The sequence below is a fragment of the Mesoplodon bidens genome (assembly GCF_964165515.1).
Source record: "Mesoplodon bidens genome assembly, chromosome: 14".
In the NCBI taxonomy this organism is placed as follows: Eukaryota; Metazoa; Chordata; class Mammalia; order Artiodactyla; family Ziphiidae; genus Mesoplodon; species Mesoplodon bidens.
The window spans coordinates 1339179-1363402 of NC_138170.1; the positions used below are offsets into that span (position 1 = coordinate 1339179).

Sequence of the window (24224 nt, forward strand, 5' to 3'; positions counted from 1 at the left end):
GAGGTGACTATAGACACTTGTGTGGCTGGTGAGCTGTGATGTTCCTGGATGTGCGCCCTTTTGAGTCTTTGAAGGTTGTGTGGTCCAGAGGAAGAGCACGGCTTTGGAAGCCTAGAAATATGTGTGGTATCAGTGAGGAGAGTAAAAAGTGCAGAGGGTTCTGGTTCAGGCTTGGGTTCCAGTTACGGCTCCACTCCTTGTCTTCTGTGTGACTTCAGGGAAGTCGCTCAGTTCTCTAAGCCCTGTTTCCTTGTCAGCATTGTTCCTGGCTTGCCTCTTATGGGGTTCTTTTGATGTCCAAATATGATGATAACTAAGTTATTAGCTAACTTTGTTGAGTACTTACTAAATACCAGGCAATGTCCTAAGTGTTTTACATGGATTATCTCAGCTAATCCTCACAACAGCTCTCAGAGATGTTCTTTGTTCCCAGTTGATAGATGAGGAAGTTGAGGCACAGAGATGTGAAGTAACTGGACCAAGTTTATGTAGCTACCAAGTGGTGAAGCCAGGGATTAAATGTAAGCAGCCTGAGTCTAGAACCGGTATTCTTAACCATGGTACTATACAGTTGTTTTTCAAGGTGTTGTGTAGACTGTAAAGTGTTCCGAACGTGCCGAAGTCCAGGCTGCAAGGAGCTGCATGGCCCTGCCCACCTGTGTAATGGTGAATAGGGAAGGGAGGGGGCAACGTGGAGGTTTTGCAGAGGAGGAGAGAAATGGTTTCCTGGGGGGTCTGGCCAGGACTGGAGATGTGGAGAGGTGTTTGGGGGCCACACATCTGGCTGTTGGCTGTCATTCTCCTATTAGGCTATCTGGCCTGCCTCAGAAAGAGGGTGGAATGGAGGAAGACCCTGTGCAGCCAGTGAAGCCCAGTGCAGACAAGACAGGTATCCCTCGGCCCAGGGTATCTACATCCACACTGTACCCGGTAGAGCCGTAGATCAGACCCCAGGACAACCTTGTTAGCTACTTAGGGGCGGGGACTGTTGCTTTCTAGCCCATGAGATGGATAAATGAATGAAGTGGTTACATAGCCCTCTTGAGACCTCTCACTAGAATGCATAATCTTATGAAATTAAACGTTTTAAATTATAAAAGTAATGTGGTTATTAAAGAAATTTTGTGAAAAATAGAACACAAACCATCTCCTTGTTTCTCTTAAGGAGATGCCTAGGAGGCAAGGCCAAGAGTACAGGGCACAGGTGGCTGAGGTGGACTGGGCACCGCCCCCACGTGTAGGGGGCAAGGGGGACTCTCTGTTCCTGACCACCACCCTCACTCATCCGTTTGAACCTGATACTCTTAGGGTTCAGAGCCTGGCCCTTTATAACAACTAGAAGGGAGGAAGAATGACCATGGCCACCTTTGCCAGTGCTGAGGGAGCTGGGGTACTTGACTTGCTTTGCTCTGTGTGTGTGTGTGTGTGTGTGTGTGTGTGTGTGTGTGTGTGTGTGTGAAGTTGCCTCCAGTGCGGCCGTTCCTTTGCTGTGTAGTGGGCAGGGGGCCTGGCTGCTCCGGCCCAGGGTGAGAGTGCAATGCAGACCCTGATCGCGTGGGTTTGGACCTGACTCCAGAGTTTAGAAAGGGCAGGGAGGAGGGAGGGCACCAGACAGGGGGACGAGAGACCCTCACTTTGGCTGTGGGAATGTGTCACCTGATGCTGTGGGTCTGCTGAGGCCTCACGTCCTGGGGCTGGGAGGGGTGACAGTGACGGTGAGGGGGTGCAGGTTAGGAGGGTCAGCAGGGCTGTGCGCTCCGCCGTAGGGCGGCGCGCTCTAGAGGTGAGTGTGGAGGGTCTTCGGCCTGGGCCTCGTCCCTTACACGCTGTCCCTCTTGACTGGCCCAGGGGAAGCAAGGGGGCACTAGGACCCAGAGGCTAGCTCGATTCCTGACAAGTCTAGAGCAGCACTAGCGCAGAGTGAGACTCATCAGCTGGCAAGCAGGCTTCGGTGTCTCTGGGTTCAGGAATCCTCCAGCAGCAGAGGGGACTTGCTCCTCAGCGCCCATCTCTGTCCCCAGCCCTACCCCAGTAGGCCACCCAGGGAGGTCCATGGACTGGGGAGGGCCACGCTCGCTGGCTTCTGTGTTTGTCCATGAGGGCCTGGAGCCCTGACCCTCCTGCCTAGGTTTCTGCCTTTTCTCTCTGTCTTTGGCCAGCTGGGGGAGGGGTACAGGCTGGCTGAGCAACATGGCCCAGAGCAAGAGGCACGTGTACAGCCGGGTAAGTGGTCCTGACCTGGGATGGCCACGGGAGGGCTTCTGGAGAAGGCCTTGGGTGGCCGTGGACGTTGCTGTGGGGGGTGGGGAGGCAGGCGGGAGCTAGGCTGGGGCCACTCGCGGCCCTGGCCGTGTGGGACTGCACAGGCTTCCCTTCCCAGAGTTGGGCCCTCTCTGGGTACTGGTGAGGCCTGACCTTTGACTCCAAGTGGACCTCAGGCCAGAGGTTCCTGAGGGGGCCAGACTATCCTGGGGATTACGGATGGGGTTGGTGGGTTGGAATGGCCTTTCAGTGAAGTCTTTCTTTAGAGCTGCTTTGTTGTTTGTCACTTGCTTTCTTGCTCTTCTGACTGAGATTGAATCTGTAGCCACTGTTGTGTCCACCTGATTCTGAGAGGCTTATAGGGTTAGGAGGTTGGAGAGCGTCTCTGAGTTTGGGGCCCTGATGTCACTGCCAGTTCCTTTTATTGTCAGGTCCGTGAGAGCCACTCGGTGTCCCAGGTATGATTTGGCCTCTCGGAGCCCCTGGGAACGGTATCCTCAGCTTCTTGGAGGAGCTCTTTGGGGAAGAGAGTTAGGGAGTCCCTGGCTCTGGCAGAGCTCTCTTAGGAAGCCAAGTGGGGGCGTCAGAGGGGCCCTGTGGAGTCCTCCAGGCCATGCTCTCACTACCTCAGCTTCCTTCTCTGGTTGTTGCAAGGCCCCTGGTTCATAGAGCTGCTGTTGCTAAGAGTGGCTTAGGTGTGATTTTCTTCTAAGCCGTGGGCCTATCTGGAGCCTAATTTCATGTTGTCCTGTCATCACGGGTACGTCAGAAGACGAGAGCTTCCCAAGGACAATGTTTCGTCTGTTCCCTTGCCTTGTCCATTATCACCATGGATAGGGTGATAAGCCATCCATTTGAACCACTGGGCAGAGTCTGGGGGACAGATGGGGGACAGATCTGAGGTACCCGATTTACCTGGCCTTTATTTTTCTGTTTATAGCGACATAGCATGAGTGAAGGATCTCCAGAACTTGTGGGTAGAGCGTTGATAGAACAGGGCTCAGGCCAGGAAGAAGGGAGTAAATCGTTGGATGGGCTTGGTGAGGCATCTAGGAGTGTGCTGGGGGGGGAGTCAGGTCAGGAAGGAGTGGTAGTGACTGAAGGGCCGGAAGGAGGGCAGGCAGCAGTAGGGAGGGAACAGGATTCTGTGGGGTCACTCGCTGACTCACCTGTCTTCCCAGCTCAGGCTTTTGAGTCAGGCACTGTGTTGTGGGGAGCCTGGTCTAAACTGAGTTATTTGTTTGAGCTTCATTCCCCTCCTAGGGGGCACTGCTCCTTGAGAAAGCAGCTGTGTGGGGTGACATTCACAGATCTAGCAATGAATTCTGATTTATTAAATTTAAGTATAATCTCTTAAAAATTCTGGCAGATTCCAGAGGTGTTTGGAGAAGTTTTAGAACACAGACAGTACTGACATTTTTTCAAAAGGGAATTTGGTGGCGGGGGGGACACTTTACCTTGAGAATGGGGTTCAGGTAAGTGACTTTTGATCCTTTTTCAGGCCAGGATCCTGATTGGGGCCTTTCTTATATTTTAGGATGACACCGTTGACCTGAGGCTTTTTAACTATGTATGTTTGCATGTGTCTTTCAGACTCCCAGCGGCAGCAGAATGAGTGCGGAGACAAGTGCCCGGCCTCTGCGAGTGGGCTCCCGCGTGGAGGTGATTGGGAAAGGCTACCGTGGCACTGTGGCCTATGTTGGAGCCACGCTGTTTGCCACTGGCAAGTGGGTAGGTGTGATCCTGGATGAAGCAAAGGGCAAGAATGATGGGACTGTGCAAGGCAGGAAGTACTTCACGTGTGACGACGGGCACGGCATCTTCGTGCGCCAGTCCCAGGTACGCACCTCCTGCTGCTGTGTGTGTGTGTGTGTGTGTGTGTGTGTGTGTGTGTGCGTGCGTGCGTGCTCTGTTGCGTGTGCGGCTGCTGTGTTGGTGCTCCTTTTTCCTGGGCATGACCATAAGTCTCTGGTTGGTAGAGTGGGAGGTAATGGGGGAGGGACGATTAAGAGCTGTACTTAAGGAAGCTGCCCTGTACCCCAGGCTTGCTTAAGGCCTGGGGAGGGGCCCATATTACATCCAGCCTTGATCTAGCTATATTGAATCTATTCTGTGTCCTCAGATCCAGGTTTTTGAAGATGGAGCAGATACTACTTCCCCAGAGACACCTGATTCTTCTGCCTCAAAGGTCCTCAGAAGAGGTAACAACCACCCTCTTAAGTTGCCTCCTCACATCCAGGAGTCCCCAGGACTTCTCCCCAGAACAAGGGGCCACAGTGGATCCTGAGAGTTTCCATCACCACCATATTCCCTTGTTATATCTTGCCTAACCTGCCGTGCTGTTCTCTGCCTCTACCCCTCTACACAAACACACACTTTGTTTCTGTTTGCATCCTACAGAGGGAACTGACTCAAATGCAAAGACCAGCAAACTGGTAAGTGGTTACGGGTGGGGGTGGGAGTAGTAGAGGGAAGAGGGAAAGGAGAAAGAGAGGAGGGAGACTCAATACCAGGCAGGTAGAAGCAATAGATGAGTAAATTGAGTTAGCCTTCCAGTCTCCATCCGCCCTGAGAAGGAAGCTTTCTGGGTATGCATTGCTGCTTTAGGTGTAAGGGTGGTATCAGGGAAAAAGCTATTAAGGCCCAGAAGTTCTGGATCAATTGGAACAGAGGCTGGGGGTGAAAGGGAGGACAGGTCTGACCCCAGTAGTGTTGTTGCCAACTTCCTACCTTTTGGTATCCAAGGCTGCCAACATCTGATGGCTGTAGGGTAGGGGTAAGGTAAGAACTGGAGAGAGAAGGTGCTTTCTTCTTCACAAGTGGGTGGAGAGGAGCTGGACCCTCTGCCCCCTGTTTCAGGCTGTATGCAGAGGGCCTGCTGGAGCCTCCCTCCGCTGCGCTGCGCAGGGTGTGTGAGGTGGGGCTCCAGATTCTCCAGCTCCTCTGGGTCAGGGTGTGGACCTCCTGGAAGCTGATCCTTAAGGGAGCCCTCGTCTCACTTACCCTGGATTTGACAGTGACCTGGCTCCCCCCATACCTGGGTATGCCTGAGTTGGTCTTAATAGCTACACCCAAGATATCTGGCCAGCTAGCGCACTGTGGTGTTTAACTCTGTTCTCTAACTCTGCCCTTTCCTACTCCTCATGCAGCGGGGCCTGAAGCCTAAGAAGGTGGTGTGTTTACTATTTGTGCCTGGGTGGGTTAGGGCCATGAGCCCCCTCCCCAGCTGTCCTGCATGTCCTTGGGCTGCATGCATGTGTGTGTGACCTTGGGGCTGGGATGGCCAGAGGACATGGCAGCCTTGGCTTTCAGAGTTCCTTTGAGGGGTGCAAGGACATCAGGATCAGGTAGTACTCATTAGGGATGATCCTCACCCCTTCCCACACTCCTGCCCGTCGCCTCAGGACGTCTAGTCAGAGACTCCAAGCATTTGACTGTAAACAGTAGCAGCATGGAATAGAGCATTTACTGGGTTACGGTGGATTCTCACTTAGCTTCAGCTTGGGGGGCAGTGGGAGGAGAGACTGGGGGTCTGGAGGTGAGGAAAGTACCAAGTGAGGTGGTTAGGTAAGGGGGTGGGAGGTCAGGGAACAGAGCACAGGAAGAACAGTCCTGAGTTGAAAAGCCTGTGTCGTTGCTGTCTCGGTGGGTGCTGCCATGGATGCCCACCCTCACTGTGCTCTGTCAGTCTTTCACTGCCTCTTCCTTCCTCTGGTGGTGTGCCTGAGGCCCACCTCCCACACCTCCCACACCCCTGAAACTCTTTTAGTCTTAAGTTGCTGTCATGACCACTTCCTCACACCAGCCCACGCCTTGGGGCTATGCCCAAGCTGTCTCCGACCTGCATGTGCCTGTCAGACCTGTATGTGCTGTGCTGTTTGTACGATTCTGTGATTTCCTTGTCACCAGCCTGTTTCAGGCCCTTGTGACCTTGCATGGAGAGCTACTAGATTGGGGCAGTGGAGGGGAGAGTAAAACATCTTTTTTTTGACTTCTGGTTGGTGGTGGGTCCTCACTTTGGAGTTTTGCCTTGGAAGAGACAACATGATGGTACTTGCTTTGGGGTCCTGGCTTGGGAGGGAATGGGGATATAAAAAGGAAAATAATTCTCAAAAGGATGCCGGACCCATTCCAGACACTTGGCTTCTTCCCTTGATTATTGGCTCCAGGTTGGGGTTCCCATCTCCCATCAGACCCCTGAATAGAGAAGAGGATGCACCTGCAGTCTGATATCTGTGGAGGAGCTCTGGCTGCAGTCTGACTTGACCCTGAGAAGGGACCTGAGCCGCGCCCAAATCTTGGGGATTTGGCGGCTGCCTAGGGCAATGTGGCAGAGCCTAGCCTGGCTGCCTGTGCTGGGATATGGCACCTTCTTGGCTCATGACACAGCGTGTCAGTCAAGTAGTCAAGTCCTCCCTGGGCCTCCGTCTCCAGTGCTTCTGTCACAGGACGTCACTTAGCCCGGGGAACAGGGAGCGAACACCAGAACAAAAGACGGAGCTTGGAGGAGGGGGGTGGAGGAGAGAACCCAGATGTCTCTGCAAGGTGCCCAGTCCTTTCTGGAAGCCCTTTAGAGACGGGTTTTCACATGACTACAACAAGGGTAGAGTTGGGCGAGGAGCCAAACACTGTCATGAGAGCTGCTGCAGCCCAGATGGAATGTTCCCCAGGTTCCTTAGTGTGTGCCCTGCAGAGCTGATGCAGCGGGAGTGCCGTGGGTACATGTGCCTGATGAGCCACCGTAAGGGTATTGTCCATGTGTTTGATACAGCAGTAGAGTTGATGGGGTTGTGGACAGAGGGGAGTGTGAGTGTGAGAGAGGCCTGATGAAGCGGTGAGGCCCTGTGTCCCTGTGCAGTGACACCCTGGTCCCAGAGGGGTCGTCCCAGAAACGGGATGGCCCCTAGCCCAATTTCTTGGAGCAAATTCTTGGGGCTGGGGGAGAGGGAAGGAGAGGGAGGAGCCAGAACCCGTTCTTTGGGGGAGGAAGCAGGGCGGGCTCAGCAGAGGACTTTGTCCAATCGTGAGGAGGAGGACGGGCCGTCAGAGCCTGGTGGTTGCTAGGTGACTGAGGAGCTGTGTCTCCACCCCTAGCGGAGCAGGGGAGGGTGGGTGCATGACGTCAGGTGGAGCTGCTGCCGCGGCCACTGAGGCTGCCATCAGCCTGAGCTGGCGAACTAGGCCGGGTACCTCTCCGGTGCCTGCCGGAGCCCGGCTGTCCCCACTGCGCCCCTGTGGGGGCTTCTGCATCTGAGCTGCAGCCATTTGCCAGCTGGGAAGCTGCTGGCCTGGGAAGCTGAGGCTGCATTGTTGGGATTTGATGCACTAATCTCCTGTCTCCGCCGCCTTTCCCTCTGTTCGGTCTCTTCCCCCCCACCTCCGTCTGTCCTTCCTCGGTGTTTGTCCGTCTTCCTCTGTCCTTCCTTCTCTCCTCTCCTGGCTTTCTTTGGTTTTCTGCAATGATGAGACAGGCACCGACAGCCCGAAAGGTACTCTTGCTTGCTCTGGGCCTGCTGCTGGGTTGCCAGCGTGATGGTGGCAGCGGGCTGCTGGGGTGGGGGTGGGGGCTGAGTGACTTCGTCTGTCTCCCTGGGTGGGGGAAGAGGATGGTGATGAAGGCGGGGGGCGGGGAGAGGTGTGTGTCGCTGCCATGCCCCACACCCTGGGCATTTGCTCCCTGGCCTGCCTGCTTTTGCCTTTGAATCTGTGTTCTGGGCCTCGCACCCAGTGGCCTCACAGGCTTGGGCTTCAGGCAGCTCTTGCTGCAAACTGGCTCCGGATGCATTTCCTATGCGAGAATCTTGGGAAGCAGGTCCAGATGTCTTTGTGCCTCTAGCAGGCCTACCTCACCCAACCTTTGCTAGAATGACTCTTGGTTGTAATCCCAGCATCCCTGGCCCACTGGGGTTTGTGTCAGGGGTCTTTCCCTAGAATAGTTTTTGATGCACAGCTATGGAGGCTTAGCCCAGGGTAGCAGAGGTGGGCGTTGGTCTCCTTGGGAGGCCTAGAAGCAGGGCCCAGGCCACATCGTGCCTTTGCCAGGCCGTGAGACGCCGGGTGTCAGGAACGTTATTTGGAGGTGAGGTTGATCATCTTCGGCACCTCGCAGTACCCTGAGGGGTTTCTGGGTTTGGTTTAGGGCAGCAGTGTCCCTGTGCTGCTTCCCACCCTCGCCCCTTCCCTTGCAGCTGGGTGGGGTTGCTTTGCTGAGCTCTGGGCTTCTGGCTCATGCAGTATTCACGGGCCTGACACCTGAGCCCTCTGCCCTGGGGCAGGGAATCGCTACCGGAACTGGTCCGGGGAAGGGGGTGGGGGTGGGGTATACAGTAGCGCTGTTCTGCCTTGGGGGCCTGATCTCCCTCTGCTGGGTTCATATCGCTCACTTCGGGCTCCTATCATCATTCTTGTCACATGGTATTTCTAGGGAGTCCTGTGTGGAGTCTAGCACGTGAGGGAAGGGGCTGACCTGGAAAGTCCTTGGGAGTGGTGGGTGGGCGGGGCTCTGGGCTGGAGCGGGAGAGGTTGTTGCAGAAGGAGTGGTCTCCTCCACCAGCTGCCGAGTTTGGTCTCCTGTGGTTCAGCCTAGGAGACAGGGACTTCCAGGATTTCCAGGGTGTCTGAAGGGGTGAGGTCTGCAAGGGCAGGACAAAAGTGGGAGAGGGAACCAACGGGAAATAGGAGTCCTGAGTTCCTGGAATGGGAACGAGGTGGTTCACTGGATGAAGGGGACGGGGTGGGGATGGGGGAGGAGTGGTGGGACCGCTAACCGCAGCCTCGGTTCTGTTGCTTCTGCTCTCATTGCTGTCCCTTTTGCTGTCTTTCTGTCATTATCCTTTCTTTCCTGACTACTCCTCCTCTGGCTCCTGTTGCCTGTCCAGACTACAACCCGGCGGCCCAAGGTGAGGAAAAACAGGCCTCTGTACAAGCTACTGCTGAGTGTACACACACTCAGTTTAGGCATGTGCATGTATGTGGGCATGTGTATGAGCAAGTGTACGTTGGTCACGGTGTATCCTGGGTTCTCTTAAGGGGAGTGAGGGGACTGAGGGTAATGACAGGCCCCTCCGGGGAAAGTGACTTCCGGCTCTTTGGAGGGTGTCAGCCAGTAGCTTCAGTGCAGAAGAGAAACTAGAGTAATTGTAGTTAATCAAGGTAGGCTTTCTTGAAGAAGGGCACTTAGACCAGGTGTGTGTGTGTGTGTGTTGTGTGTGTGTGTGTGTGTGTGTGTGTGTTGGGGGAGGGGCGGGAATTGGAGGAAAGGTGAAAAAGAACTTGGCAGTGTAAATGTCAGGAGATAAGGAGGTGGGTGTATCTGTGAAAGGCTTTGAGCATGTAGTCTCTGAGTGTCAGCCCATCGGGAGAGCTTCAGGGCTCAGCCCTGCAGGGAGGAGCACTGGGCAGGCCTGTGCTCCAGGGCCTCAGCTCCACAGGGGCCTGGGTAGTGTCATCTGATTAGAGCCCCTCTGTCTTGGAGGGCGGGAGGTGTCAGATGGGTTGGCTGTACTGACCTTGTTTCAGAGGGGAGCCAAGGATTACAACTTTCACCCTGGCTCTTTTACCTGCAGGGTCCCCTGAAGTAGATCAAGGGAAGGAGAATCAGCTTGATTTAAAGAGCTGGGGGGCCTAGTGCCCCCACTTTTAGCCCAGCCTTCTCTGGGAACATGAAAGTTAGAGATCAATCTGTTCTTTTTCTCTGGGAGTGACACTGAGGCACTTTCTCCCTCTTGGGGAGGAAGACACAGGCCCAGAGCAACAATGGGATTGGGAGTATTAAGAAATTGCTAGAATGATCACAAGTGGGTCACAAAAGGAATGGTCTGGGGAGTCAGGGATTCTGCTCTGAAGGGTTAGTGCCAGAGCTTGGAGGAATGTGGGGTCGGTGCCAAGGGAGGAGCATTGTAATCTCATGTCTTTTTCCATCCCTTCCTCCCCGGCCATCCTCTCACCCCCGCTCTGCCCCGGTCCTTTGTCACTGCCTCTGACTGTGTCACCTCCTTCTGCCCATCACTGTTTCTCTGTCCGCATTGTGCTTTGATACTCTCTGCCGTGTTCCTTCTCTGTGACTTCCCTCACCGCATTCTCATATTGTCTTACTCTCTTTCACCACCCCTGTCCCCTACACTTTTTCTGGTCTGCCCCTATCCTGTCTGAATAGCCCACCCGCCCAGCCAGCACTGGGGTAGCTGGGGCCAGTAGTTCCCTGGGCCCCTCTGGCTCAGCATCAGCAGGTGAGCTGAGCAGCAGTGAGCCCAGCACCCCAGCTCAGACTCCGCTGGCGGCACCCATCATCCCTACGCCAGCCCTCACCTCTCCTGGAGCAGCCCCACCGCTTCCTTCCCCGTCTAAGGTAAGGTCTGGGGTTGGAGTGAAGAAGATCCAAGACACGAAAGGGCCTATGACCCCTGGCAGGGTCTTCGAAGTTTCCCAGGGTTGGGGGAGACCCAGCACTTGGATTAGAAGAGTGGGGGACCCAGCATACAGGTGTCGCATCACTGACTAAGCTGCCTTGTACTCTCTGCCCTTCCACACTTTCCCCTTATGTATCAGGCTCTTCTCAGATGTTTGTGTGCCACTTGCTTTGGCCCTGGGCCTGGAATGATGTCTGCACACATTCCTGTCCTCTCCACTCCAGCTCAGTCTTGATGGGGAAAACGGGGGAGGCTGTGCACAGACTGAAGGGTCTCTCCTTTGCAGGAGGAGGAGGGGCTGAGGGCCCAAGTGCGGGACCTGGAGGAGAAACTGGAGACCCTGCGACTGAAACGTGCAGAAGACAAGGCAAAGCTAAAAGAGCTGGAGAAACACAAGATTCAGCTGGAGCAGGTGCAGGAATGGAAAAGCAAAATGCAGGAGCAGCAGGCAGACCTGCAACGGCGCCTCAAGGAGGCTCGGAAGGTGGGACTTGGGATGAAGAGGGTGTCTGGGGAGGCACGGGACCCAAGGAAGTGTACTGGAAGCTGAAACTGGAGCCTGGAGTGTCCTGTGAGAAAGGGTGCATAAGGCAGCTCTGTGCTTGTACCCCAACCGACCTCCACTCCTCTTCAGGAAGCCAAGGAGGCCCTAGAGGCAAAGGAACGCTACATGGAGGAGATGGCTGACACTGCCGATGCCATCGAGATGGCCACTTTGGATAAGGAGATGGCCGAAGAGCGGGCTGAGTCCCTACAGCAAGAGGTGGAGGCGCTGAAGGAACGTGTGGACGAGCTCACCACTGACTTGGAGATCCTCAAGGCTGAGATTGAAGAGAAGGGTAAGGGGCCAGGAGCTGCTGGGGGCCAAATGGTGGGGTTGGAACTTTGTCTGAAAGTATTAATGGTTTTCCCCAGGCTCAGATGGCGCTGCGTCCAGTTATCAGCTCAAGCAGCTTGAGGAGCAGAACGCCCGCCTAAAGGATGCCCTAGTGAGGTAGGGTCCTCTCGCGGCGCGGCTCCCTCTCCTGTCTCCAGATGTGTTAGAGCGCCCACCACCCGCTGACTCCGACGCACGCACTCTCTCTTCTCTCTCCCCATTTTCCCACAGAATGCGGGATCTTTCTTCCTCCGAGAAGCAGGAGCACGTGAAACTCCAGAAGCTCATGGAAAAGAAGAACCAAGAGCTGGAGGTTGTGAGGCAACAGCGGGAGCGTCTGCAGGAGGAGCTGAGCCAGGCAGAGAGCACCATTGATGAGCTCAAGGAGCAGGTCTGGGGAGCCCAGCGCCTTGCCCAGAGCACCTCCACTGACTCGCTTTTTGGTGCCTTCTGTTTCTAGGCACCTTTCAGCCCTTCTCCTTGTTCCCTCTCTGTAACGCAGGTGGATGCTGCTCTGGGTGCTGAGGAGATGGTGGAGATGCTGACAGACCGGAACCTGAATCTGGAAGAGAAAGTGCGGGAATTGAGAGAAACCGTGGGGGACTTGGTAAGAGAAGAGCAGACTCTGACTCATGACCCTGATGGAGGGTATTTGGAAGGGACTTGCTGAGAGAAGGGCTGACATGTGACCCCTGACCTTTGAGTAGGAGGCGTGGTGAGTGAACCCACCCTGGCCTGCTCCCCTGACTCTGCCTTTCCTTTGCCTCAACTCCCCTGTGGCCTCCCAGGAAGCCATGAATGAAATGAACGATGAGCTGCAGGAGAACGCCCGTGAGACAGAACTGGAGCTGCGGGAGCAGCTGGATATGGCGGGTGCTCGGGTGCGAGAGGCCCAGAAGCGTGTGGAGGCGGCCCAGGAGACGGTGGCAGACTATCAGCAAACCATCAAGAAGTATCGCCAGCTGACCGCCCACCTGCAGGTGCCTGCACACCCGCTACTCTCTGCCCACCATCTCCCCGGGGCTCCCTGAGGACCCAGCTGTGCCTCACTGTCCGTCCCTGTTCCCAGGATGTGAACCGGGAACTGACAAACCAGCAGGAAGCCAGTGTGGAGAGGCAGCAGCAGCCGCCCCCTGAGACCTTCGACTTCAAGATCAAGTTTGCTGAGACTAAGGCCCACGCCAAGGTCCGCAAAGTGGGTGGGTCGCACGGGGCTGAGCGCTGGGGACCCCAGCCTGGGTGTGGCGGTGGGCTGATCTGGTGTGGGGTGCTGGGCTTCAGCTTCCCGGATGGGGGGGTGCTTTGTGTGGTGGTTTGGAAGACTTCTGGCCTGGGCCTGTCCTAGAAGCGGGGGACGTGGGGGAGCGTGGCATGGTGGTTATGAGGCTCTCTGCAGCCGGGCTGAGAGCCCACCTCCCTGTCTACCTCACAGGCAATTGAGATGGAACTGAGGCAGATGGAGGTGGCACAGGCCAACCGGCACATGTCCCTGCTGACAGCCTTCATGCCTGACAGCTTCCTTCGGCCAGGCGGGGACCATGACTGCGTCCTGGTGCTGCTGCTCATGCCTCGTCTCATTTGCAAGGTATGATCTATCAATCACGTGCCCAACAGGAATCTGCTGAACTTGCTGTGAACCAGGCATTGAGGAGGCCAAGTGAAGAGAGCAGTCACTCTCCCTGCTCACAGGGTTTATGATGCAGTGGAGGAACACGGTCCACAGCGCCACAGATGGATGTGTGTTACAGATGGCGTGTTCTGAAGGGGAGGTGGCGTTTTTGAGAGCACGGTCAGAGAGCTGATTCAGACGGAGGGGTGTCACTGAGGGCGTGACATTTGAGGCGAGACTTAGAAGATGACCAGGAGTTCGTGGGGAGGTAGTTGTCAGGGTAGCCTTCTAGGTAGAGGGGCAGCAGGAGCAGCAGCTTTAAGGCGGGAAAGAGCTTGGTCCCGCCGGTCCTGCCACCCTTCCATGCCCACGTCCCAAATCTTCATAACCACCAGTGATCACATCATTACCCTGTCCCCATGTGATAGTCCCTGCCCACCTAAGAGCTGTTTCTGCTTTCTCCCCATGTATCCATGCCCCCTGCATAGTTGCTCAGCTCGCTATATTCCTGAGTCTGCGTTCTCCATCCTCTGCTCTGAGCCCCAGCTCTCTGGTGCTTCTCCCCACAGGCGGAGCTAATCCGGAAGCAGGCCCAGGAGAAATTTGAACTAAGTGAGAACTGTTCAGAGCGGCCAGGACTTCGAGGAGCTGTGGGGGAGCAGCTCAGCTTTGCTGCTGGGCTGGTGTATTCGCTGAGTTTGCTGCAGGCCACACTCCACCGTTATGAGCAGTAAGTAACCCCTGACCTCTACTCCAGGGCCACGGGTCCCAGATTGGCTGGAACTGAGATTGCCTGGTAGACCCTGGCCTCACAGGGCCCTTCTCTGGTCTCTAGTGCCCTCTCTCAGTGCAGCGTGGACATGTATAAGAAGGTGGGCAGCCTCTACCCTGAGATGAGTGCCCACGAACGCTCCTTGGATTTTCTCATTGAGCTGCTGCACAAGGATCAGCTGGATGAGACTGTCAACGTAGAGCCTCTCACCAAAGCCATCAAGTACTACCAGGTCTGGGGCGAGAATTCAGCCTTGGCACAGGAGGGAGGGAGGGTTTTTTCTGCTGGAGGCTGTTGCCAGTGTAGCCAAGGTTGTATGTCCCAGGCCGATGGCTTGAGGCTCGTAGATGGGCTCACCTTAGGATGCGGCTCCTTGAGGGTTTTGGATGCTCTCATACCTCTGGAGTCCTGTGATGACAGGGTCGAACTGCAGTTTGGGAAGAATTCTCCCTTCTTCCGAGGCCTGAAGACTGTCTGTTTCTTTGCCGTCCCTCCTCAGCACCTGTACAGCATCCACCTCTCTGAACAACCGGAGGACAGTACCATACAGCTGGCTGACCACATTAAGGTGAGGTGTCTGGGCCAGCGGTTGAACCCCTTACAGAGATCAGAAACGGAAGACAGCAGATCACACCTCAAGGGGTGTCACATAAGACTGGAACAGGGTCACTAAGGGCAGATCAGGGAAGCCAGAGGACCCACTTACGGATGGGGGCCAGCCGAGGGCGGAGACTTCTTAGAGATGGCGATGGGGCGAAGGGCTCCTGTCGGGGGCTGACAACCACCTGCTTCTGTCCTCACAGTTCACGCAGAGTGCCCTGGACTGCATGAGTGTGGAGGTGGGCCGGCTGCGGGCCTTCCTGCAGGTGAGGGCACAGCTAGGTCCATTGGAGCTCCTCTTCCTTTTGCGTCCCCACCTCCTCGCCCCAGCCCTAGTGCTGACTTGCCTCTCCATCTGTTTCCTATTCCCTGAGTAGGGTGGGCAGGAGGCTTCAGATATTGCCCTCCTGCTCCGGGACCTGGAAACTTCGTGCAGTGATATCCGCCAGTTCTGCAAGAAGATCCGGAGGCGAATGCCAGGGACAGATGCTCCTGGGATCCCAGCTGCACTGGCCTTTGGACCACAGGTTTGGGCTGTGAGGGGGGGTGGGAAGGAAGCCAAGTAGAACCAGGAGGGGCCCGGCACGTCAGGATCTGGATGTGGTCGGGGGACAAGAATGGTCCTGAGGTAGCTGGGAGCTGTGGTGCTGGGCCCAGAGTGGGCTCCTGACTCTGGCCTGTTGCACAGGTATCCGACACACTCCTAGACTGCAGGAAACACCTGACGTGGGTGGTGGCTGTGCTGCAGGAGGTGGCCGCTGCTGCTGCCCAGCTCATTGCCCCGCTGGCAGAGAATGAAGGCCTGCCTGTGGCTGCCCTGGAGGAGCTGGCTTCCAAAGCAGGCGAGCAGGTGGGCTGGGAAGGCTGGGCAGAAGGTGGTAATGGGGCAGTCAGGTGACCAGTGTGGGGTTTTCACTACTGCCCTTGGCACCTGCAGATCTACGGAACCCCCTCCAGCAGCCCCTATGAGTGTCTCCGCCAGTCATGCAACATCTTGATCAGTACCATGAACAAGTTGGCCACAGCCATGCAGGAGGGAGAGTATGATGCAGAACGGCCCCCCAGCAAGGTGGGTGGGGTCGCTCCTTGGAGAGGGGCTCCAGGGGCCTGAAGGAGCAGGACTTGGAGAGCTGCTGGTAATTGTGGGAGGGGGGCTGGGCGGCAGCAGGAAGGAGTCTGGGGAGCACCATCCTGCCTAGAAGGCAAGGAGAAGATTTTCCCTTTGGCTGCATCTCTGAAAGGAGTGCCTTGACGACCTCCTCTCCCTATCCCTGCCCTCTGTCCCCTGTCCCTGCCCTTAGCCTCCCCCAGTTGAGCTGCGGGCTGCAGCCCTCCGTGCAGAGATCACAGATGCTGAAGGCCTGGGCTTGAAGCTTGAAGATCGAGAGACAGTTATTAAGGAGTTGAAGAAGTCACTCAAGATCAAGGTGAGGATAGGGAAGGCTCTGGATCTGGGGGGCCAGGAGATAGCATGGGGCACAGGGAAGCAGTGAGTGTTGGTGATCATACCGGAGGGGGGCTGGGGGTTGAGTGGGGACAAGTGGCAGCTGTGATCAGTGCGAGTTCTCATGGGCCCTCACGAAGCTTTCTATCTCGTGGTCTATCCCAGGTCTCTGGGGGGCCATGGGAGGGGGTAAGGGCACTAGACGCTCTCTGCCCTCGTCCAGGGGGAAGAGCTCAGTGAGGCCAACGTGCGGCTGAGCCTCCTGGAGAAGAAGCTGGACAGTGCAGCCAAGGATGCAGATGAGCGCATCGAGAAGGTCCAGACTCGGCTGGAGGAGACCCAGGCGCTGCTGCGGAAGAAGGAGAAGTCAGGCAGCTTCCCAGGCCCCTGCTCGCTCCACCCCTCCCTCCTGCCAGCAGCTCCCTGCCGCCTAGCCCGGGGCCTCTTGTAGTGAGACTCCCCAGGGGGACAGACACGCTCCTCCTTCCCAACTGACATCCCCGTCATCTCGTCCCAACCTGAGCCTCTTTTGCCCCTGGCTCCTCAGCAGTAGGGCTACTCCAAGGACCAGTTAGGACTGAGAAGGGGGGCTGGGGCCACGGGGAAGGGACCCTGTCCAAGCCCAGATTCTTTCACAGAGATTTCGAGGAGACGATGGATGCACTTCAGGCTGACATCGACCAGCTGGAGGCAGAGAAAGCAGAGTTAAAGCAGCGATTGAACAGCCAGTCCAAGCGCACGATCGAGGGGCTCCGGGCTCCCCCTCCCTCGGGTATTGCTACCCTGGTGTCTGGCATTGCCGGTGGTGAGTGCAGTAGGACAGGCAGCACTAGCCCAGAGGAGGTCAGATGGCCCCCCTCCTGCCCTTGGCTTCAGTTTGACCTCTGCCCCCCCTTTTACCCCTGGATATTCGACCAGGAACATGCTTGCCCAGTTTCACTCTGTGGCAACTTTTTTTTTTTTTAATGAATTTATTTATTTATTTCTGGCTGCATTGGGTCTCCCATGCTGCGCGCGGGCTTCTCATAGCGGTGGCTTCTCTTGTGGAGCACGGGCTCTAGGCACGTGGGCTTCAGTAGTTGTGGCTCCTGGGCTCTAGAGCACAGGCTCAGTAGTTGTGGCGCGTGGGCTTAGTTGTTCCGTGGCATGTGGGATCCTCTTGGACCAGGGCTCAAACCTGTGTCCCCTGCACTGGCAGGTGGATTCTTAACCACTGCGCCACCAAGGAAGCCCTCTGGCAACTTTCACCAAGTTTTTACTTCTCCTTGAAGATATGTGCAGAGTTCTGACCAAGGTGGGGCAGTGGGGCCTTACCCAGTTGTTGGTGAAGCTCAGAATTACAGTGCCAGTTGGACTCTAGTAGATGTCCCTGCTGGGTCTGCAGTCTGGCTCTTCTGTCCCAGCCCTGTATTCCAGAGGGTCCGCAGCCTGCAGCGGGCTGCGCTAACTGCTGTGGTGTCCACAGCAGGGGATGGTGCTTGCCCTTGATTACTCCTCTGCTTGGGCACTGCATTTTTTCTTCCCCACTGAGTTCACGTGGCTTCACCCTATAGAGTGGTTGTCTCTTCCATTGCTGAATTCTCCTAGTTTCACTTGGGGCTTGTGTTCTGACCTTTGCCTGGTCTCTTAGTGTGGTCAGGGCTCCTTACCTGGAGTTTTTCTGGCTTCCAGGCCTAGTCTCCTTAGTTTCCTGACCAAGGAGGCGGCCACCACCATGTTAGTTCTCATCTACCATGTAGTTTGGTTTTTGTTCTCTCTTCAGTTTCTTCCTTACCCTTCTCACCTCCAGAAGACAAACTCCTTGTAATGGAATTAAACCCTCGGGATCTCTAGATCTCCCCTGCTGCGCTTGCCTCGTCAGCCGGCCTCACCTAGGGTCTTGTCGTCATCAAAGGCCCCGTCACTGGTGCCGCTTGACCCTGAAAATGACCGAGCGTCTTCTTGACTTTAGACTCTTGTGGTGCAGACGGCTCCATGTTCCTTGGGAGGGGAGTCTCCAGAGTTACAGCATTGCATTGTTTTAGCATAGGCTCTTTAAACAAATATTGGTTCTTAGTTCATGAAACTTCACACCAAAAAAAGGGTGACTTTTGTCTCAGCACTGGCGCACCTGAGGAACATGGGAATGTGTCTACATCCTCCACTTAAGTTTTGCTGCTGGGGAGCACTAAGGGTGCAGACATAGCAGGGTTTCAGGAGCGTTCCGTCTGCCCTTCTGGGAGCTGGGGTCCGAGGCAGGGAGGCAGGAACGGCCTCAAGCGCTGCCCCCCGCGCGCACTCCCGCTGCCACTCTTGCTCACGTGTTGCACCCTGTATCGTGGCCTGGCTCCCCTTTTCTGTCTTTCTCACATATTTGCTCTTTCCCCAAAAGTAGTGGCAGGGTCTTGTTAGAGAAGGTCTGGTGATTAGGAAAGCAGTCTTCCTGCATGCCCAGGATTCCTGTGGCATGTCCCCGTCACTCCCAGATCATCTAATTCCTCTCTCCTCTTTTCCTGCTCCCCCATGGGCTATCCTGAGCACAGAAGAACAGCAGCGAGGTAGAGACCCATCCTGGTGGGGGGTTAACAGGGCTGGTGGGAATTGGGGCTGGGGGAGCAGGGTGAGACTACCCCCTTGGGAGCAAGCAAGACTGGAGGTAGGAGGGGATAAGGAAAGGGGATGAGTAGGGGTGGAGCCCATCGTCAGCCTCCTGCACCTGGGGCTTGTGACATTTGTTATGGTGCCCATAGCAGGTGCCCCTGGGCAGGCTCCGGGATCTGTGCCAGGCCCCGGGCTGGTGAAGGACTCACCACTGCTGCTTCAGCAGATCTCTGCCATGAGGCTGCACATCTCCCAGCTCCAGCATGAGAACAGCATCCTCAAGGTGAGGAGGTCGCAGGGAGGATGGGTAGAGGTGGAGTGTCACTGCCTCGTTGATGACACATGGCAGGGCCTTCTCTCACTTGTTACCACGACCCTTCCTCCCCCTTCCCCGCAGGGAGCCCAGATGAAGGCATCCTTAGCAGCCCTGCCCCCTCTGCACGTGGCAAAGCCCTCTCTCCTACCCCGTGAGGGCCCTGGCAGTGACCTAGCTGCCGGGGTGCTGTATCGTAAGACTAACCAGCTGCTGGAGACGTTGAATCAGCTGAGCGCACACACCCACGTCGTGGACATCACCCGCACCAGCCCTGGTACGGACCAGCCAAGTCCTGAGATGAAAAGCACACCCCTTCCCCATACCCCAGGCAATTCCCACGCCCGAGAGGCTCTTCCTAGCACTGCACTTTGGCCTCAGTGTTTAATTTGCTTGATTCACCTAATCTCTTACATGTCTACTCCATGAGCCGGTCCAGTATCCGCACTAATGACCCTTAATCCAGTACAGCTGCCTGCCTGGGCCTTGGTGGACCTCACTAGCCTTCTCTCCCCACAGCTGCCAAGAGCCCATCGGCCCAGCTCCTGGAGCAAGTGGCTCAGCTCAAGTCCCTAAGCGACACCATCGAGAAGCTCAAGGTTAGTTTAGACCCTGCCCTTTCTCACCCGACAGTGCCCACTTCAGAGCATTCCGTGGTGGAGCCCCTAGCATGGTCATTTCCACAAGGACTCCCAGGGTTCCTGGGGGCCCAGCCCTGTGCTAGGTGACACACTGGGGAGGGGATGGAACGGGAGGCGGGATTCCTGCCTTGGGAGCCTGCCCTCACTCCCAAACAGATTCTCATCAACAGAAAACAGATTCTTATCAACAGAATGGGTTGAGCTAGGATCCTCTTTAGAGTGTGTGGTTTCAGGCACAGCTTCTGTCAGAGCTGATATCACTGCAGAGTAGAATGGTTGGAAATGGCCTCCTAGAAGCCATAGAATCTGAGTTGAGTCTTAAAAGGGTGAGTATCTGTAAAGTAAGGCTGTTGGGTAGGGATGGGATTGGAGCTGAGAGCAGAAGTATTAGATAAAGAGGGTTGGTCCCTGCTTCTGTGGTGTTAGTGTCCTTCCTGTGGAACCAGGGAGGTACTGGGCTAGCCTGTGGGCGTCCCCTAAGTGAATCCTTTTCCCCTCTGCCAGGATGAGGTCCTTAAGGAGACTGTGTCTCAGCGCCCTGGAGCCACGGTCCCCACTGACTTTGCCACCTTCCCTTCATCAGCCTTCCTCAGGGTAAGAGGGAGCGGGGGAGGGTGATGGGCAGTATGGAGGGCTCAGGTGGGTCCTTCCCCTCTCCTCCAGAATTTGAAGAGGCTTCTAGGGTCTCAGGTCCAACAACTGAACATCCTGAGAAATCTGGCCAAGTCTTACTTGCAAGTATCTTAAGAGCGCTTGCATTGCTTCCTGAAATTCCAGTATTTTAGCAGTTAAACATCTTCTTTGACTTTTGACATCAGAAGGGGCTCAAAACTCCCTTGTCAGGCTGTACACCTCAATTCTGATTTGGAAAATGTGGTCATTACAGCCTAGCGGCCTCAAAGCCTCAGCCACCCAGGGTCTCGGTGCTCGGGGACCCTGTCCGTGGCTCACAGCTCAAGTGGGCCCCTGACCCGGGGGCCTCTTCCCCTTCCCAACTCCCAGGCCAAGGAGGAGCAGCAGGACGACACTGTATACATGGGCAAAGTGACCTTCTCGTGTGCTGCTGGCCTTGGACAGCGACACCGGCTGGTGCTCACCCAGGAGCAGCTGCACCAGCTCCATGGTCGCCTCATCTCCTAAGTGCTCCTTCCCTCGCTGTCTTCTACACTCAGCCCTCCTGGTGCCACTCTGCCTGATGCATAGCCGCCGGGTAGCCCCCAGGTAGAGCCGCCTGTGTAAAGCTGTTCCTGCCCCTTTCAGCTTCACTCCCACCTGTCGGTGCCCTGCCCCTGCCCCTTGACCTGGTTCCCCTATTTCCATTCCCTGACCTCTGCTGGAACTTGCTGTTCAATTGCTCCCTCCTTCCTGAGGAGCCCCAGGGGCCGTGGTGGGTAGGTAGGCTGAGACCCCACCACCAAAGGTCAAGTGAGGTCTCCCTGACTGAGGACTTCACCCCTTGATTAAAGTCACTTCTGCTTCAGTGTTCTCTGTGTGGTGTTGGGAGTGGGACTTGGGCCATTTGGCTCAGAGCAGGAGCGGAGAAGGGATGCTGAGGAGGCTTTGGCTGGGTCATATTTGAAGGTCTCCCTCTGTAGTGACCAGTAGAATGCTGTGTTCCTCAAATTTGTGTGCAGTAAGTTTCTCGAAGCAAGGGGAAAAGGGCTAGACCACGGGCTCAGCTCCTGAGTTCATTGATGGAATTAGGAGGCCAGGAGTATGTAGTCTCTGCCAGCAGGCCTGCCTCTGCTTTCTGGATCTTCCACTGCTCTTCAGGCCAGCGTTTGGAGCTGGGCTAATGGTATGATCATCACCCCAGCCAACTTCCTGATGCACTGGCACAGTCTCCCCATAAGATCTGGGGCCTCTCGGGGAACATTTACTAAGCAAGGGAAGACCAAAGCAACAGACCGGTAAGAAAAGATAGAAGTTGCGAAAGCTGCTCCCAAGTCCCACTACAAATTAGTATCACCTGGGGAGCTCCTTTGAAAAAAATTTGCACATTTCTGGGCCTTGGCCCACCCCTACTGAAATCACTTCTAGATTTGGGGCCCGTTAGGCCAATGAGCAGTGTCCTGGCATTTTAGAGCTTAACCCCAGTTTAGTTCAGTTGGCTGACTCCTTGATACTGTGTCTCTCTCTCTCTCTCTTTTTTTTTTTTTTTTTTGTCTGCGCCGTTTACCCGCGCCCCTTGCGGTGGAAGTGTGGCATCCTAACCACTGGACTGCCAGGGAATTCCCTTGATACTCTCTTTTATTCCCTCCTTGGGGAAATCCTACGCAGGCTGCCAGAGGTCTCTGATCCAATTGGAGGGAGAGACCCCTAGTGCTTAGGAGCAGCTCCAGCTAGGTCAGGTCCTCTGCTTGCGGGAAAGGAGCAAACAGGACAAGGAGGTTCCAGGTGGGGAGCCCAGGGCACACGTTAGCGCTGGGCGCATTCCCAACGGGTGCACCCTCTGGGAAGGTCAGTGGATTGTGGTGTTTTGATACCTGCTCTGCACTTTAGCCTTTTTCACCTGGGGTTCCAAGAGAAAATGATTTGTGTGACTTTCCTCCATACTCTCAAGGATTACACATAGCTGATACCATTCTAGATGCATAGGATACAATTCTTTATATACTTAAGGGATACCTTAGGGTATTAGGGCTTAATTCTTCCAGAATTGGTTGAGGAGGGTGGCTGTGTCTTGATATCAGACAGTCTTTACCTCACCTCTCCAAATTGGCCTCTAGTGCTGAGGAAGTTGCAGACCACACTGTTCTTTCCCTGGGATTGGATTGTGTTCCTGTCCTTTCTGCCTAAGCTGCTGACCTCCCTTCCCATTGGTGGTTAAGGTACCAAGGGCCGAGACTGGGCAACTCCCGGGGGAACGAGAAGAGGACAGGGCTTTCTTGTTCTGTTCTTGCCTTGGTAGTGGTTTCTCACCATTACCGCTTTCCGAATACCATACTTATTTATTCAATTGCCCGTTGGTATCTATCTCAAAGTCAGCATGTCTAAAACGGAAAGCATCTTTTCCACGTCCTGTATATGACAAGCCACAAACCAGGGTATCTGATGGCTTCTCCACTCTCCTTAGCTAATTTAGTTACCCAGTCTTGTTCAGTTTTTCCTTCATTACTGTCTCTCACACCTGTTCACTTTTTTCCACTCCCTCCACTGCTAACTTTGTGTATAATTTCTTGCTCTGGGTATTTCAGCAGTTGTTGAAATGGTCATCCTACCTCTGTTGCCTCTCTCACCCAATTCTCATGGATGCCTGAGAGACCTTTCCAAAATGCACACTGGGCTGTGTCATTCTCTGTTTAAATTCTGAAATGGTTCTTTCAAGTAGAATTTAAAAGTTAAACAAAATCCTGAAATGGTTCCTCCAAGTGTCTAGAATTTAAAATTGAAATTCACTAGAATGGTGCATGAGGCCATCCATGATTTGGATCCTGCCCACCTCTCCAGCCTCTCTTGTGCCTTATGGTCTAGGCTTAGTGAACCCCTGCAGTTTCTTTGCCACCATGTGATTGCTCAGGCCTCTTCCCACTGCCAAGAATTCCAGTTACCTCCTTCCTTCCTTTCTACCTCTCTGCCCCCACCCCACCCCACCCCATCTTAGCCGACAGCCTGTTCATTTATTAAGACAGTTCTGGCACCGCTACCTTTGGAAATCTCCAATCCTCTTCTGGAGCAGCAAAGAGTATGAACCTTTTTTTTTTTCAGGTGTGCTTGGATTTAGTTGCTTTGTGACCTTGGCGAGGTTTCTAATTTCTGGTCTGCTTTCTCAACTGCAAAATAGGCATAATGATACCTTACGGGGCTGTGGTAAAGGCTAAATGAGAGAACGCATGCAAGCCTGGCCCACAGCAGCCTTTCTTCTCTTCTTCAGTACATGCCCTTGTGGCATCGCTTTATACCAGTAAGTGTCTCTTTCCATTGTAATTGTGAGTTCACCCATCTGTCTCCTTCTGTAGCCAGACTGAGAGTTCATCTCTGCCTCCCCCAAAACACAGGAGAAGGGCACACGTTTGGGGAGCAGCACTATGAGTTTCATTTTAGAAATGAGTTTGAGGTGCCTGTGAGAATGTCCAAGTGGACATGTCCATTGGCAGTTGGAACCAACCGGGTATACAGCTCAGCAGAGAAGTCTGGATTGGAGATCAACTTCGGGGAATGAGTTGGGAGTGTGTCAGTGGTGGTTGAAGACATGATTGGGATGAGGTGTATTAATTCAGGTTACTTAGAAAACTGAACCTGAGGCACAGCTGCAGTGCTAGTGCTTTATTGGTAGATACAATCCCCAAGCAGTGAGGGTGAGGAAAGCTAGGCAGGAAAAGAGAAGAAAACACAAGGTTTGTTTTCATGCGTGGGCCACTGCTTCACAAATACACCACCGGCCACTTGTCCACGTGAGACGTCTCTGGATAGACTCTACAGAAATGCTAGTTTGGCTTGATGGGGGGATGGAGACGGCAGATTCACCTCCTCTCTCTCCTGTCTGCTGTCCTTTGTTGCTCCAAGTGTGCCCTGTTGGGTGTTTGCTCCGCTTCACTTGCTGGGACTGTGTTAGTTGACCACCAGAAAAGCCAGATCCCACACCCTGCAGCTGGGCACATCATACAAGTCCTGAAGGGTGAGGTGCACAGACGGGCACTGGCCTATAGGACTTGGTCAGGACGGAATAAGCGGCTGGAGGCCTGGGAATCGGGTGAGCCTGCAGGTCACCTGAGGAG

The 24224-nt window shown here is 55.0% G+C and overlaps 1 protein-coding gene across 11 annotated transcripts in view; it reads left to right on the top strand.

Moving 5' to 3' along the window:
- DCTN1 (dynactin subunit 1) overlaps positions 1-20986 on the top strand; it is a 30050-nt gene extending 9064 nt beyond the window's left edge. For 3 of the 11 annotated variants that reach the window (XM_081254213.1, XM_081254205.1, XM_081254214.1), the window contains exons 2-31: positions 3856-4101; positions 4385-4463; positions 4663-4697; positions 7734-7751; positions 9141-9161; positions 10418-10609; positions 10957-11154; positions 11305-11509; positions 11586-11664; positions 11779-11938; positions 12050-12154; positions 12336-12527; positions 12617-12733; positions 12980-13132; positions 13726-13886; positions 13992-14160; positions 14428-14496; positions 14732-14794; positions 14906-15055; positions 15217-15378; positions 15466-15597; positions 15830-15955; positions 16196-16338; positions 16611-16777; positions 18495-18509; positions 18702-18835; positions 18950-19142; positions 19385-19464; positions 20011-20100; positions 20509-20986. In XM_081254213.1, coding sequence (XP_081110339.1) covers positions 3874-4101; positions 4385-4463; positions 4663-4697; positions 7734-7751; positions 9141-9161; positions 10418-10609; positions 10957-11154; positions 11305-11509; positions 11586-11664; positions 11779-11938; positions 12050-12154; positions 12336-12527; positions 12617-12733; positions 12980-13132; positions 13726-13886; positions 13992-14160; positions 14428-14496; positions 14732-14794; positions 14906-15055; positions 15217-15378; positions 15466-15597; positions 15830-15955; positions 16196-16338; positions 16611-16777; positions 18495-18509; positions 18702-18835; positions 18950-19142; positions 19385-19464; positions 20011-20100; positions 20509-20646 — 3774 coding nt within the window. In that variant the 5' untranslated portion in view covers positions 3856-3873 and the 3' untranslated portion in view covers positions 20647-20986. Of the gene's footprint in view, positions 1-1929; positions 2224-3855; positions 4102-4384; positions 4464-4662; positions 4698-7733; positions 7752-9140; positions 9162-10417; positions 10610-10956; positions 11155-11304; positions 11510-11585; positions 11665-11778; positions 11939-12049; positions 12155-12335; positions 12528-12616; positions 12734-12979; positions 13133-13725; positions 13887-13991; positions 14161-14427; positions 14497-14731; positions 14795-14905; positions 15056-15216; positions 15379-15465; positions 15598-15829; positions 15956-16195; positions 16339-16610; positions 16778-18494; positions 18510-18701; positions 18836-18949; positions 19143-19384; positions 19465-20010; positions 20101-20508 lie in introns of those variants that run through there. The other 8 variants (XM_081254204.1, XM_081254210.1, XM_081254207.1 and 5 more) reach the window with 8 other exon arrangements.
- Positions 20987-24224: the final 3238 nt, after the last annotated feature.